The sequence below is a fragment of the Durio zibethinus genome, chromosome 3 (assembly GCF_047325235.1).
Source record: "Durio zibethinus cultivar Kanyao isolate XHJ-2024 chromosome 3, ASM4732523v1, whole genome shotgun sequence".
NCBI classification, from domain to species: Eukaryota; Viridiplantae; Streptophyta; class Magnoliopsida; order Malvales; family Malvaceae; genus Durio; species Durio zibethinus.
In genome coordinates, this window is record NC_143164.1 from 5,492,305 (window position 1) to 5,508,192 (window position 15,888).

A 15,888-nucleotide genomic window follows, 5' to 3' on the forward strand; every position below is an offset into this window, starting at 1 on the left:
TTTTGTCAAGTAGTATATTAAAAAGTTTAATACCCAACTTTGCTTCTTTATTTAAAAATATAAATAAATTCTCAATCTTTTATTACATGAAATTAAAATTAAAAATTTTATTTAATTATAATTATACCCATTAAATTAAAAAAAATGATTGAATAAAATCCAATTAACAAAATTTTAAAAATAACTTTTTAAAAATATTTATAATTTAACTCATCCAAATAAATTTAAGTTAATTTTTTTAAAAAATTGAATCATTCAACTAAAAAAATTAAGAAAAAATTAAATATTTTATACTATTAAAATCTAATTACAATAAAATAAAAATTTATAATATTAATTCCATGTGATAAAGACATTAAGGACTTATTTTTATTTTGAGCAAAGTTTTAGGGGGTCAAAATTATATAATTTTTTTTTTGTCATTTAAAGGGGACAGAACCTTACATTAAAGGGATGATGCTAGAGTTCGAACTCTAACCTTAATATCTTCTTGAAAATTGTATTGATCACTAAATCAAACAGTTAAAAATTAATTTGTACGACTCGAGAGTTTAGAGAATTAATAATTTTTAGATTTAATAATTTTCCCCAAACTCTAAATCTAATAATAATAATAATAATAATAATTTTGGAAAACAGGCAATTTCAGTCTGCTTATGTCAAAGAGTCAATTTCAGTCAAAAAAATCAATTTAATGTAGTAGTTAGCAATTGAGACTGCATATGACACTACCTCTGTCTTCAACTGTCCAAACAAAATCAAGTCAATCATCACTTTCAAGGATTCCAACTTCACATGTTGGATCGTTTCGTGGACAAGGATTAAAAAGGGAAAAAAAATTTTTTTTTTTTACATGGAAATGACATACATCTCAATGCTGGTTGTGGTGGTGGAATAATTAACCATTGAATGGGACATCATCTCCCAAGTTAACGGCGGCGGTTCTCTTTCTCTTCTAATGTTCTTGTTGGCCTAACAGGACTGCTTGGAGCAAGGACATCTGGTTCGTTGTTGGTTGATTCATCCTGTTGATCAGCATGTCTTTCTCTCGGCAATTTGCTGCCTTTTGATGAAGCTGATCGCAATGCTCTTGGTAACTTCAAAGGGATATCTGACTCGCTTGCACAGTTATCTGGATTTTTGGGAGGATCAATGTCTCGGGATTTTGGGGTGCTGAAGGTGGGGCAACAGGAACCAGCTGAATCATTGATTTTCCGTACTTCTTTCTCTTATTAGGCTTTGGTGCAACCTGTCAAAAAAATAAGAGGATTAGGCTAAACTAAGCATACAATTGTTTAAAAATTTGGACAACAAAAGTATGGGTAAATAAATTTTTATCTTTTTATCATATAAGACCAGAAATAATACCAATGTGTTTCCAATGTCTGTAACTGCTTTTCTCCTCGTAGTCGTAGTACAATTGTCATTTGTTTCAGCTGTCTGCTCACCTTCGAATGCATTTTGAAGAAGCGTTGCACCATGAGCAACAAGGTTCTTCTCTTCGTTAGTGCCAACAACATTTGGCATTTCTGCTTCTGCTTCTCTGTTGGAGCATTTGAAAGAACAACGACATGACTGTCCGCAAGAATTTCCATTTGCTCTGCATTGGCATTTCGGTGTCTTGCACCAAGACTTCTTACTGCAAGTTCAGTATAATCCATCGATTTTCCCCGTAACCTCACCGGTACATCCCTTAATGTTTTCTAAGTCATTGGTATCTGATTGATGAATCCCCAAACTTGAAGCTTTTCTCCTTGTTGGCTTTTTTTCTGACTGCACCCGGTCATCATCATCACTTGCTTCCATGTCTGAATGTTCTGACTTTTATGTATCCATGTCCTCCGTAGAGATTGCGGAACTTCGCTGTTCCTATAATAACATTTTGAAGTCAGGAAATAATTACTTAAAACCATTCTACTTTAAGTAACAACTAAATGCAATAGAAAGCTATAGAGGAGGGGAGTGGCACCTACCTGCTTCCGCAACTCATACTTATGTCTTCCGCCATTGAAGTCAGAGATGCCAGAAGCCATGGCTCCTTTCATGGAGTGCTTAATGGTTACATTCTGTTACAAGGTTCATTTATAGCAAATTAGAATCAAAATTCCAAGCTAAACAGACATCGAAGGAGAATATTGAACAGAGAACTGGTAATGATCAGCGGACGCATATAAAGGGATACCTTACCCCTTGAAGTTAGATTGAACAGCAATAAATAATGAAATAACCTTCATTTTTACTTTATGAACAAGATCAGCCCTTTTTATCTCAAGTTGTCTAGTCAAACTACTATGTTTCACCACCTTTTCCTTTAGATCTCTTTTTTCCGCATCCTTTTCTCAGAAATGCACTTTCTTATCTCGCAATGAGCACCTTGAAAGAAGGGACAGCACATCATGATAACAAAAGCAAAAAGTTGCAGCAAATCAATTACTAAAAAATGGAAATTGAAATATTAGCATGAAAATTTTCTCTTTGGAAAGATGCAGTACCTTGAGGATGATGCTAAATTGAACAGATAATTCATAATATTTTTTGCATCAGCAAGAGACCAAACATGATTCCAACGTCCTCTTCCACTAAAAATACGTTCACGCTCTTCAGCTTCAGACAATTGCGAGGCCAAGAGACCAGAGTGCTAGAAGTAGCAGCAAGCATGCTTTCAAAGGCAAAAATCCTTGAGTGTCTTGCACCAGGAGACATTGTCTTAGGACAATCTCTGCATTTGGTAGCATTAAAGGAAAAGTATTTGATCATTGGTTTACATAAAAATATGGAGAAAAAAGAGAAAACAATTCAGATCATGAAGAGCATATACATATAAGCAAAAGTTTTAACCTTAAATCACAGTGCTTAAGTATCTCAGCTTCTCCCTTCAGTCTTGCTACCTCCATGGCCATCCTGGCCCTCCTATTGTACAAACAGAACATTATTTTAATAGATTCAACAACATTATAAATTAGAAAACAGCACAATAAGAAAGGTTCCACTTCCTAGTTGTAATCTTATCATATGTAATAGAACTTAGTTGATATTTAGCCCAAATGCCCTTATGTAAAACTTTCTCTGCCATCCTCACAGAAACTAAGAGCTAGAGAGAAGATGGAGCAATAAACAAAATCAAGAAAAGCACGATCAAAAGACTACAGAAAATTTGCCAAAACGTAAAGTATTATGAAATCTTTTGAGCATGACAATCAGTCCTTTCTTTCCTCTTTTTTTTTTTTTTCCATGGAGGAGGGGAGTAGACCGGCATCCCTAATCAATGCACAATCTTGTCAAAAAGAGAATAGGGAGACCAGAAAACCAAAGACCAAAAATAAAACTGAGAGTTAAACCAATTCCATAAGCATACAACTCAAATTAATCACAGAACCTCTAAAATGTAAATCCTTCCTAAGTATTCACACTGAACTGGAACCATGAAACATTCTCCTTAACTTTTAAATCTACCTTCAGATCTAGGGTTCGCAAACAAAATTTTCCTTTTAGTTAAAAATTAACACCATAAAAAGGCTATTGGCAAGATTCAAAATTATGGCTTAACATGATTTTTTTTTTTTACCTTTCATGCAGCAGATGTCATGGTTATTGGATATAAGATTTAGTTTAATGTTATTGTAAAAAGGCTACTAGCAGAGTATCTTTAGTAGTGTTACTAATTTTTTAAAACAAAGAGATCGAGCAATGCAGAAACCAAAGAAGCTGTTGCCACTCTGGCAGAATGCACATGAAAGCAGAATATGGGACATTATACAGAATGTAAAACATCATGTTTTAACAAGCATTCAAACATCACGGAAACAATTCAATGGTCAACCCGGTCAAACCAGAAGATCTAAAATTATAGACTGGTCATCAATGTTGACCATAACTAAAACAAAAAAGAGAGAGAGAAGGTTAAAGGCATTCAACTCAGACTCCTAGATTTAAACCAGTACTCTTGAACAGTGTCAAAGAGTGCTAAAGTAAAACCTGAATTGGAATAAAATGAGAGCTCAAACCAAATAAGTAAACGAAATAAAATGAAAAATTAACACATTAATAGCTAAATATGGTACAGAAGCAACAAAAACTCACAGAGCTGCACATGAAATAAATAAAGAGGACTCACTCTTCTATTTGCTGTTCATATTTATAGCGCACTTCATGTACCCGTACCGTGACCTCAAGTTCATGCTCAATTGTAAGCATTATTCCCTTCAAAAGAAGAAAAATATATTATATCAAAAAAGAGAACCACTTAGAACATGCATCAAAATTCCCAAGTATGAAAAAAATTGAAAACAAAACCCCTATCACGACAATTCAATAAGATATTTTAGAACAAAACTATATGGTCTAATCAATTCTAAAACAAACTGTTTGATATGTTTGCAGTATCAATACCTGAATTCCAGGACCATTGCCATTTCCAGCGTCTGCATGTCAAAGATAATATTGTCATTGAGTTATAACTACAAAAAACAAGTATAAACTGCATTACATAAAAATGCACCTAACTGGAAGCTTCACGTGAGGAAGCCTTTCGAGATTCTAGAAGCTCCTTTAGCCTTTTTGTAGCCATAGCAGCCTCTTCAGTCTTTCTTTGCAAAACCTAACATGCATATGCAAAGAGTGGGAACAGTTCCTTAGAATTAGAAAGATCAAAGCTTTCTATGTGAAAATAAATGTTACCATTTTTTGCATCTGATTCAGAGCTAGGAGCTTGTGCATCTCATACTTATTTCTCCTTCCCTCTTTCTTAAGCTAGTTATTAAGAAAAAAGAAACAATAATTAAATGCTGACCAAAAAATTTGTTGCTAGAATTATCTAAACTACACAGCTCCAAAATTTTGGGAAAAAATTTCACATATCATTTTCATTCACATTTCTGTCTTTATATCTAACAAGTAACAACACTAAATTTCTGCTTAGTGCTAACAAGTCTTAGAAACAAATAACAACTACATTCCCTTTAATATTCATTTGAAAGCTGCTATTATAATGGAAAAATTGTTTTATTGTTTCTTTTGGTATAGGAGGAGCAATATGGCTCAAACCTAAGATCTCTACCCATTGCCCATCCCACCCTTATTACTTGAGCAAGCCATGTGATACAATTATTTTTTGTTTCAAACTAATATGACTTGGCTGACAGGTTATTGACACAAAGGAACTAGAAAAGTTAAAGTGGAGTATAATTCGGGTATCACAATCACAACAACATATATCACCTATTGTCAATAGATTACTATTTAAATGGTATTTTAGATACTAAATGCCAAAATTTTATTACATAGCCTGTGTAGCCCTTAAAGAGATATTGCAAATAACAAATATCCATCACATAACAAAACCATGAATTAAACATGCATTTAATCTCATATTTGCATGTACCTGAAGAACATCATTCATTTAAATTAAATGATTTCTTTTGCCCTAAAGTTCAATATGAGTAAGGCATACGATGGGGTTAAATGGCAGTTCTTGCGGGCTATGATGGAAAAAGTTGGCTTTCATGATAGATGAATTTCTCCTATCATGAGGTGTATATCAACTATATCTTACTCTATTGTTCCGAATGAATTAATTAGGGACAGGTTTAGCCCGGCCAGAGGCCTTAGACAAGGCAACCCATTGTCCTCATATCTATTCCTTATCTGTAATGAGGGGTTATCAGCTTTACTTGTTAAGGCAGAAAGGGATGGTTTAATCCATGGCGTCCAAGCCAATCGAAAGGGTCCCAGGATTAGTAACTTATTTCTCGTTGACAACAGCTTACTATTTGCAAAAGCAAATAGAAGCGAGGGCGAAAAGGTGAAGCACATACTACAGGTCTATGAAAATGGTTCTGGACAAAAAATCAACTTCGACAAATCGGCCTTATTTTTTAGCAATAATACACAGGATTTGTTGACAGAAGAAATCCAAAACATTTTCGACATTCAAACAACTTCAAGCCCGGAGAAGTACCTTGGGCTACCAACTTTGGTGGGCACTGGAAGATCTAGCGCTTTTCGGGATATTAAAGGTAAGGTCAGAGGAAAGATAAAAGCTTGGGTAAAGGTAAGTGCTTTCGTATGATGGAAAGGAGATATTCATGAAGTCTATCCTTCAGGCAATTCCTACTTACGCGATGAATTACTTCTTGTTGCCGAAATCTGTGAGTAAAGAAATCCATGGCATTATTAACAAATATTGGTGGAAAGTGAGAGAAATAAAATCAAGTGTTTGGTTAACGAAATTTTAGATTTACAAAAATAAAATTAAAAAATTATAATATTTAATTTTTTTTATTATCAGAATATTTTTTATTTAAATTCATTCGTTTAATTGTAAAAAATTTATATATATATATATTAATTCATAAATAATTATCATAATTTTTTTAATATATATGATAGTAAATTTTTCTTAATTTTTATTAATAATAAATATTCAAACAATAAATGATACCTTTAACAATAAAAAAAGATATTTTATTTGATTGTTATTTTTATTTATAAAATATCATCAATAAAAAAAATAGAAATTATTTAAGACATTTTCAATTGAAAAATGCCTTAAATTATTTTTTTATTTTTTAAAAATAGATTATTTAAAATATTTTTTTATTCAAAAATACCTTAAATAAATATCATTTAAAAAATATGAAGAGATTATTTAAGGTATTTTTGAAAAAAAATACCTTAAAAAATCTTTAATTTTTTAAAAAAAGATTATTTAAAATATTTTTGATTAAAAAAGACCTTAAATAATTTCTTCATATTTTTTACTGTATTTTTTTAATTAAAAACGTCTTAAATAGTTCATTTTATTATTTATAAGATTTAAAAAATAAAATATGAAAAAATTATAATAATTCAGTTGATTAGAGTATATAGTTGTTAATCATAAGATTATTAGTTTAATTCCTCTTTTTAGCGTGTTAATTTTTTTAAAAAAGATTATTTAAGGCATTTTGACTAAAAATATTTTAAATAATTATTTTCATTACTTATAAGATTTAAAAAATAAAATATAAAAAAATTAGAGTAATTCAGTTAGTTAAATCATATGATTATTAATCATAAGATATAGATTAGATCTTTTTTTTAGTATTTATTTTAGGGATTACTTATTTTTTTAAGATTATTTAAGGTATTATCTTAAATAATGTTGATCAATTTTTTGGGATGACATAAATTGGAGAATGAAAAAAAAATTATTTTGATATTGAAAATTTATTATTAAATATTTTTTTTTATTTTCAAATTGTTTGGATTTAAAATTTTCAAACCATTTCATTTTTAAGTTGATTATAAAAAATTAACATTTCAAAACTCCTTCAAATTTCAAGCCAACTTCAAGCAAAGTCAAATTAACATTAATTGTGTACAAATCATAGTATGTTTCATTAGTTAAAATAAATTCATAGTGAGATTTAAACAATAAAAATTTGAATGGTAATTTTTTTTTAAAATAGTTTTTACATATTGTATAGTTTGAGATCATAAAAACAATGGATAAATGTGTGATTATGGGCAAGTTGAGGATTAAAAAAAGTGTAATTTCGTGTTAAATTCACTTACTTAATTGAGGGTTTGGATTTTCCTCACCTAATTACAAAGCGAGAGAATGAAGTATCTACATGTTCATCTACATGGTTAAAACTCCGTTTTTCACGTGCGGCGGCCATCCCTTGGGAGAAAATATCCAATAGCAAAAGCCAGCACGTGTTGGAAATTTCAATAATGACGGAGAGTAACAACAAAGAACAAACTCTCCGTCCATGGTCAAATTTTTTGAATAGTTTTTTTTTTTTTATGATATTTCAGTATTTACAAATCTTACCATAAAATCATATACTTTGATGCACTTCTACTTCGGTAAAGACAGAATTAACTAGAGATTAAATTTGTGATTGTCTCAAATTTGTCGAAGAGAATAACATTAAAGAATGTAAGAATTTAGGATTTCGAAACGATTTTTGAGAGAGAAAAAAAATAATGAAACTTAAAGTATTCATTCAAAATTATTATATGTTTAATTGAATCATATATATTGTATTATAACATATAAGGGATATATGAAAAGCTTTGTTATGTGGGGGTTGAGATGAATTTTTTTTTGACATATAAACAGTACCTATTATACATGATTTAATTTCAAATATCAAAATAATCAAAAATAAAATTTATTTAAATTATTTATGATTAATTCTCTTTGTTTTTTTTTTAAATAAAAAATCTCAATAAATTATAATAAAAATATAAAACTAAAAAAATAATCTTATTTTATTAAAATTTCACCTATCATTTTTTTAAACTTTTTTTTATAATCTTTTAGGTTTTTTTTTTAATTTCAAAAATATAAATATCACTTATTATATATATGTATATATATTTTAAATTTAAAAAATATTTATAATTAATTTATTATGATTTGATATCTTAATTATAATATACGTGCTGTATATGTTTAAAATATAAAAATAATTAAATAATATTAATTTATATTTTTATACATATTTAAATAAGTAAAGATAATTTATATATCATATGATTAGTAAATTAATTTTTTATATTTCATAAAAGATAAGATAATTAACAAAATAAAATTACAATTTGTAAGAGATTATGTATGAGTGCAGACGAACTAGAGATCAAGATGTTGATAATAATTATTAAAAGCTTGTTAAGAATTAATTTTGTAATAAAATTTTAAATGTTTACATTATAATTTAGAGAATAGATCACAATTGATGACTTTTAAACTGCACATTAAGAATATTTTAATAATACTATTTTTTATTTTCTCATTTGGTAATAAGTGAAAATATCACTAATTAGCAAAAATACGAGTTTGAAATTTCTTTTTCTTTTTTTCATTAAAAATAGAGAGTGGTCGCGTGTTGGAATTAGTCTTAGTGTTCTGGACCACAGCTGACGTGGCAAAGCTCGCAATCTACAGCGACGAAAAAAAGGATAGAAAGGGCGGAGATTGTTCCAATGGATCAAACTCCGCCACGTTGGCAACCTCAAATCGCCGCATATGGTTAACAGTCATTAACGACGAAACGCTCATCTTCAAATTCGCCGATCGATTGGACCACATCGGCTTTAGAAAAATCAACCCACCCCTGGCGCACGTTTGCTCCACCGCAGCCATTTCGTACTTCGGTCATCTCCATCAATTCCCTTTAACTCAAAAAAAAAAAAAACCCATTCTCCATTATCAAAAGCACAAGCAAAAAAAAACACCTCCGGGAAATTATATTCTGTTTCGTCTCAAAGGTAGCAAGTTTATTTATTTATTTATTTATCAGTTTCATCAATTTATTTTTAATGTATTTCTTTTTTCCCCTTTTCTGTATGGTAAAATTTGTAGTAATCATGACTTTTCTATTGAGATTAATTATGGCCATTTATTTTTTGCTAATCCATATGAAAAAAAAATGTCAAATTTCTGGTTTTATGTGAATTTCATTGTGTCATAATTAGGCATTTGGGATCTAGGGATTTGAATTTATGCTTCCATTTAATTATCCTTTGAATTACGCAATTTTAATTTCACTTTTCACTATTCTTGACTTAGTTAAGTTCTTTGTTGTGATTAAATTGTTAATTTCTATATTTCTTGTTTATTTGCAGGTGTTAATTGTTTGGAAAATTTATTGCTTATTTGAGCTTTTAAGGTATAAATTAGTTTCAAGTTGGGACTCTATAAGGTGATATTGTCCTCCTAAAAGAATTTTGACTCCTTTTTTGTTAAAGGATGACGCGTGTTGCTTCTATGCAATTGTCTCATGAACTGAAAATTCACAATAGTCATGGATGCGGTAGCCAGCACATTGTATGTAATCATTAATCTTATTGTTTAACAATTATTTTGTCCCGTCCTTTCTTCTTGAAGTGTTTGCAACTGAATCTGTGAGTCAACAGGGTGTGATGGAAAAAGGCAGATTACATTTGGTTCGTATCAATCTTTCCTCATACGCTATGGTATGATTTTCTTTTCCCGTGATGGTTGCAGAGGTTTATGTTTGCATTATGTATGTAGCAATGTTTATTCTACCTTGTTTTTTTTGGCTTTTTAACCACTTTCTATTTGCCGAGTTTATTCAGTTACTTCTTGTAGTTTAGCATAACATGAGAGTTGGTTTGTGTGAATGTGTTATGCATTTGTATGTGTTCATGTGATAACTACATTTAGAAATTCTAATCTCTCAATAAAGGCTGGAGACATTAAAAGTTCTTCTGTTTCTTATCCAGCGACAGGATGCTTGGAGTCTTCATCTTTTGAGCAGTGTCTGTATGCCAATAAGACCTGTATATTCCAGGTCTAATGTCATTCTCTGCCGATCTGTTCTAATTCCTACTGGGGGAAATGAGATTCCTATTCTAAAATCTGCTAGTACGGTTTTGACAAGGTGATCTATATTTGTTTCATACGTTCTGTATTCCTTGTAGATTCTTTTCTTTTTGCTGTCTAAATACCAAAAGCAGATACTTCTATTTTGAATCCTGGGGAGATTTATGAATCCCGTTTATTTGTAATAAAACTCTAGCTAAATTATTCATAAGTTTGTAGGATATATGGGTCCCGTTGGAAATATAAACTTTTTATGTAGTAGATTTCGTATGTGCAGCCTTCCACACCATCCTTCCCTTAAGTAACTCTCCACAGATAAAGGCAATCTTGAGTAACTCACTGGCCTTGAACTTCAAAATTCCATATCAAGATTCATTAGTTTTTTATATTATAAAGATGCTTGGGCTGATCTACAACATGTGGCCTTTTCTTGCTTTTTGGTGCATCAGTTTTCAAAAAAGGATATTTTAGGCTTTACTAATTTAGAAAGAGTGCAGAATAGTCAAGTAACTGGATAAGGGTTTTCTTATTTTATTTAGAGGTGCTAAGTGACAGTAGGAAAACTTTCCTCTCCAAGTTCTGGGCAGCATTTGCCAAATTTTGTTATTTATTTGAGTGAGTTGCTATCATCCTCTAATACTCATTATGCTATATATTTTCTCTCCTGTTGGAGACAACAACTTTACTATAGTTTTATATTCAAATTAATGATTTTTAAGTGAGGTTGGGGGGGTGAGGTTCTATTAGGTGAGGCTAGTTCAGTGCTATTTTCTTTTGTAGCTTCATGCATCTTTTCTTTTTTGTTCCTTAATATATTATCTCTACTCATTTTTTTATGCGGATATATCAGGACATTTGGTACTTTACATGGAAGCTCTATTGTACCTAGGTTGATCCCAGCAGTTGGGCTTATTGCTTTTGCTGTATGGGGTCTTGGGCCACTTATGCAGCTGGGCAGGGTTATCTTTTTCCATGTAAACACTTAATACTATTCTACACGCCCTTGTCTTCTATGATGGTAGAATTCCTTTATAACATCAAAACCTTGCAATTTTCTGCAGAGGAGGGATAGTAGTTGGAAGAAAAGTAGAACATATCATATTATGAGCTATTATCTTCGACCTGTGCTGCTGTGGACTGGAGCGACACTCATCTGCAGGTGCCCCCAAAAGGGATTAGAGTTGAATCTTCATATTTTTGCAGCCATTTTGTTGGTCTGACAATTTCATTTTTTTTTTTTCAGAGCATTAGATCCAGTAGTTTTACCCTCAGAAGCAAGCCAGGCTGTCAAGCAACGACTTGTAAATTTTGCGCGATCATTATCAACAGTGCTAGCTTTTTCTTATTGTTTGTCAAGGTGGGTTCAATGGGCTGCTTTCACTCTTAAGTTTTTAACAAATGACATATTACATATACATTTCTTTTGATATTTCTTTATTGTTTAAATTTCATTCTTTATCTTCATTTTCTTTTTTGGTTGGAAGGGGTTATTTAGGGGACAAAGGAGGCTATTGTGCGTAGTTGCGTTTTTCTATGTTTGCAGGGGTGGACATTCTTGTTTTTAAGAGTGCTTTTTTGTGTGCCTATTAGGTTTTAACATGTCATGTTTCTTGTGCACGTTATTAAGATAGCTTGTTGCTTGCCCATTTATTCTGATTGTTAAGACTAGTTTTAGGAGCTTGAACTATGACTTTAACGTGCAACCATGTATTTTTCTTGCAGCTTGATTCAACAGGTGCAAAAATTCTTTACGGAGATGAATGACTCTAATGATGCAAGAAATGTATGTTCTGTTACTTTCACATAATTTGACTTTCTCAAATCTCTTAGAAGCATCCGCATCAATTATCAATTTGCAGAAAGATTGTAATGATGTATCTTAATTTTAGTGACTTAGGTCAATCTGATGAATATTTCTCCAGTCTCCACTATATGTTAAATAATACCACTCGTTTGAGGGCTGCAGGAAGGATGATATTATTTTTATGCTTTTTGAATGCAAAAAACATTTCACCATTTATAACCTTCAACCTTTTTTTAGAAACAGTTTAGCACTTTTCTGGATTATTCTGTCTGAAAATCTGGTCTTGTGATTTGTGGAATAATAATATAGCCATCTTGAGGGCGCTTACAGATTGCAATGGACATACCTTAAAACGGTTGTTTATTCTATTGACAGATGGGCTTTGATTTTGCTGGAAAAGCTGTTTATACTGCAGTATGGGTTGCTGCTGTATCATTGTTCATGGAGTTGCTCGGTTTTTCTACCCAGAAGTGGGTAACTGCTGGTGGACTTGGCACAGTATTGATCACGCTTGCTGGTCGTGAGGTAAATTGGTTGCCTTCTATCTTTGTAATGAATAAATGAAATGAATTTGCCTCTTATTTCTTGAAAAACCTTTTATTACTTTCCTGAGTAATAAGCATCATAGGTGACAGTGTAATTATATACAAAAGGTAGATGAACATTAGCCTCAAATTTTGAAATTATCTTGACCCAATAATCCTAAAAATTTTTGTATCTTCAGAGCCATGATTCTTCCTCTTTTTTAAAAAAATTGTTGAGATATTTCTACATGTCATAGCATATATGATAATATTAATGTGCATAGCAATATTGATTAAAGTCTGTGGTATTCCTTTTCATAGCACATCATACATCATTCTTATGTGCATCTTCATCATGTGCTTTGATAGTAAAGTTTCTTTGGCCTTTTCTTGACTGTTTTTTTTCTTTCATGCATTCACCATCTCATGTTTCTCACCTCTGGTATTATCTGTTAAGTATGCAATCAGTGTTTGTGTGCTCTTGCGCATAGCACATTTCATATCATCCTTATTTTAGCACTCTTATCAATTTCCTTACGTTCTTTACTGTGAAGTTTTTTTTCCGATCCTTTCTTGACTTATTTGTACGTTTTGTGCATTCAGATTTTTACAAATTTTCTTTCAAGTGTAATGATCCATGCAACAAGGCCATTTATTGTCAATGAATGGATTCAAACTAACATAGAAGGCTATGAAGTTTCAGGGACAGTTGAGGTTTGTGCTTACTTTGCTCTATTTGGCGCCTTTAAGCAATCTGAGAGATTGAACAACTTGTTTACTTGTGTTTACTTTCAGCATGTTGGATGGTGGTCACCAACAATTATAAGAGGTGATGACCGCGAGGCAGTTCACATTCCAAACCACAAGTTCACTGTGAATGTTGTGAGGAACCTTAGCCAGAAGACCCATTGGCGCATCAAGAATTACTTTGCCATTGCTCACTTGGACTTTAACAAAATCAATGTAAGAAGTTTCAGTTTGTCTTGCTGTTAACTTGTCAAGTAAGGACCAACTTGTTTTCTTTCTAGAGCTCATGATAGAAACTGTGTACCTTTTCTCTGTGCAGAATGTAGTAGCTGATATGCGGAAGGTTTTAGCCAAAAATCCTCAAGTAGAGCAGCAAAAATTACATAGAAGAGTATTTTTGGAAAGCATTGATCCAGAAAACCAGGCTCTTATGGTGAGATTTTTTGGTTGTCATTTTTTTTCCCATATAAAATAATTTAATGTAATGTCAAGTTTTTTTATTTTTCTTTCTTCCGATTGCATTTCATTGAAAATGCTATGACCCAGTTTGTTCCTAGATATTTCTGATAATTCATTTTGGCCCTTAAATTTTCTTTGAGCTGATTTAGTTTGTTCATAATGGCAATTTCTAGACTTTATTTTGGTCTATTGGCTTCCCAACTTAGCCCATTAGTTCATTTTGTCTTTCTTGCATCAATGTAAATGATGTACTAACAAAATACAAAGTTTCAGCCTAGACTTCGTGGCTGTTAACTCTTTTTTTTTCGAGTAATGGCAATTGCTTCTGTTTGAAGTTTTTAACTTCCTTTTTATTTGTTCATATTTTTCAGATTTTGGTTTCTTGTTTCGTGAAAACATCACATATTGAAGAATACCTCTGTGTTAAGGTAACTTCCTTCTTATCTGTGCTTCAGTAAAGATGTGCTATTATAATATGAAGTGGTGATTTAGAATCTCTAGATGAAAAAAATAATGTTTTCAATCTCTCAATTGTGGCTTTTAGTGTATAAATCTCTGGTTGTTTAATAGTGTATCATGGTATTGTTGATTGTCCCCTGCTACTTTGGCATCATAATGTTCAAAAGGGTATAGTAAAAGAAGCTTTGACAATCTTTGCTTGGAACAATATTGGATCCTTGGAAGTTTTGTTTGGATGCTGCTGACTGTAATTAGCATAATTTACTGGTGAATTGATGACTTTGTACATGCATATACACGGATAGACACCACATACATATTGTTCTATTTGATCCTAATGATAGCATTGCAACAGGAAGCCATACTCTTGGATCTTCTCAGAGTTATTAGCCATCATCAGGCCCGACTTGCCACCCCTATCCGCACAGTTCAGAAAATATACAGCGAGGCCGAAATAGAAGATTTACCATTTGCTGATACCATTTTCAGGCGTTCTGGAGCAGCTAGTAACCGTCCACTTCTTCTCATTGAACCCTCTTATAAAATCAAAGGTGATGACAATGTTAAAGCTTCAACACGTACGAATGAAGAAAAAGATTTCACGGAGGAAGCAATCTCAACATCTGACTCAAAGGCAAATACTAAGTCTGGATCAACATCTACTGTTGACTCCCAAGGAGATAAGGTTATGGCATCGTCAACCACCACCTCCAGTTCAAGTTCAAAAGTGACTTTGTATGAGGCTCAAAGGGGGAATCCGGTGCCTGATGATTTAGTTGAAGTCAACTCTGAAAAGCAATTCAGTGAGAGCAGGGGTGAAACTTGGAAGACAACGAGCTCAGGAAGGGTGGTGATCACTGAGAAGTCTCCCGGTGCTAACTCACAATCCATAAACGAAGAATCTGAAATTCCATTGGGGGTTTCACATGCAAAGCAGGATGTTGACAAGTCTGTTGCGCTGCCATCAGTAGCCAGGCCTTCATTGGAAGAGAACATCGTTCTTGGCGTTGCCCTGGAGCGCTCAAAACTGACCCTACCAATTGAGGAAGAAATAGCTCCATCCACTTTTTCCAAAGATTCGAAGGAATTAAGTGATCACCAGAGTGGAAGTGGGACTCATCTTGTGGGCAAGGACAAGAAAGATGGTCAGATGCCAGTAGTTAATGGTGGTTCCCCAAATAATTAGTAGGATACAGAATTGCATCCGCTTGCGGTTTATAAGTTGTAATGCCCAGCTGTGTTTTTGAAGCTGGCATTATTCATTGTGTACTCATCCTGCGCTTGTAAATAAATGTTTAATTCAAAATTCTGGGGGTAATTTAATGGACTAAAATAGGGGGAAAACATAGAAATTTAGCAGGCAGATTCTCCTAATTTGTTTCTTCTATTTTGGGGTAACTATTTCCCATTATTAGTTTGATTGTTTTGGAGTCAATTTGTTGATTAGTTTTCTTTTACGAAAAATAAAAGGTAGTTATTTTTATATATTTTCAAATTTTCTTTAGAATGGGAGTAGATTTTATTTTGAAAATGTTCCTTAAAAAATCGAATTCAAAATG

At 32.1% G+C, this 15,888-nt stretch overlaps 1 protein-coding gene and 1 pseudogene across 3 annotated transcripts; one reads left to right on the top strand and one right to left on the bottom strand.

Annotated features, from left to right (window-relative positions):
- Nucleotides 1–723: 723 nt before the first annotated feature.
- On the bottom strand, nucleotides 724–5,398 carry LOC111299704 (kinesin-like protein KIN-4C; annotated as a pseudogene). Its single transcript, XR_016335863.1, has 14 exons — nucleotides 5,381–5,398; nucleotides 5,280–5,294; nucleotides 5,140–5,159; nucleotides 4,871–4,886; nucleotides 4,678–4,749; nucleotides 4,504–4,597; nucleotides 4,390–4,421; nucleotides 4,115–4,200; nucleotides 2,839–2,910; nucleotides 2,493–2,719; nucleotides 2,229–2,373; nucleotides 1,974–2,066; nucleotides 1,369–1,869; nucleotides 724–1,249 (listed from the first exon to the last, which is right to left on the bottom strand). The product of XR_016335863.1 is annotated as a kinesin-like protein KIN-4C (transcript).
- A 3,587-nt stretch (nucleotides 5,399–8,985) lies between these two features.
- Nucleotides 8,986–15,816, top strand: LOC111285693 (mechanosensitive ion channel protein 3, chloroplastic-like). 2 transcript variants are annotated; one of them, XM_022875374.2, is made up of 15 exons: nucleotides 8,986–9,258; nucleotides 9,616–9,659; nucleotides 9,739–9,817; nucleotides 9,907–9,966; nucleotides 10,237–10,394; nucleotides 11,187–11,310; nucleotides 11,398–11,495; nucleotides 11,580–11,693; nucleotides 12,059–12,119; nucleotides 12,516–12,665; nucleotides 13,268–13,378; nucleotides 13,460–13,627; nucleotides 13,731–13,844; nucleotides 14,242–14,298; nucleotides 14,685–15,816. In XM_022875374.2, exons 3-15 carry the CDS (start codon nucleotides 9,740–9,742, stop codon nucleotides 15,513–15,515), a joined length of 2,124 nt encoding a protein of 707 aa, XP_022731109.2. In that variant the 5' UTR covers nucleotides 8,986–9,258; nucleotides 9,616–9,659; nucleotide 9,739; the 3' UTR covers nucleotides 15,516–15,816. The 2 variants fall into 2 exon arrangements, with proteins under 2 accessions (XP_022731109.2, XP_089614372.1); XM_089758246.1 differs by lacking the exon at nucleotides 8,986–9,258 and having other exon boundaries at nucleotides 9,603–9,659.
- The last annotated feature ends 72 nt before the right edge of the window (nucleotides 15,817–15,888 follow it).

Bases quoted from the DNA above. Each gene is read 5' to 3' on its own strand.
- LOC111285693 (XM_022875374.2), top strand. From the start codon at position 9,740: ATGACGCGTGTTGCTTCTATGCAATTGTCTCATGAACTGAAAATTCAC. The intron at 9,967-10,236 runs GTATGATTTTCT...TTTCTTATCCAG, and splicing joins ATCTTTCCTCATACGCTATG to CGACAGGATGCTTGGAGTCT. The intron at 13,845-14,241 runs GTGAGATTTTTT...CATATTTTTCAG, and splicing joins CAGAAAACCAGGCTCTTATG to ATTTTGGTTTCTTGTTTCGT.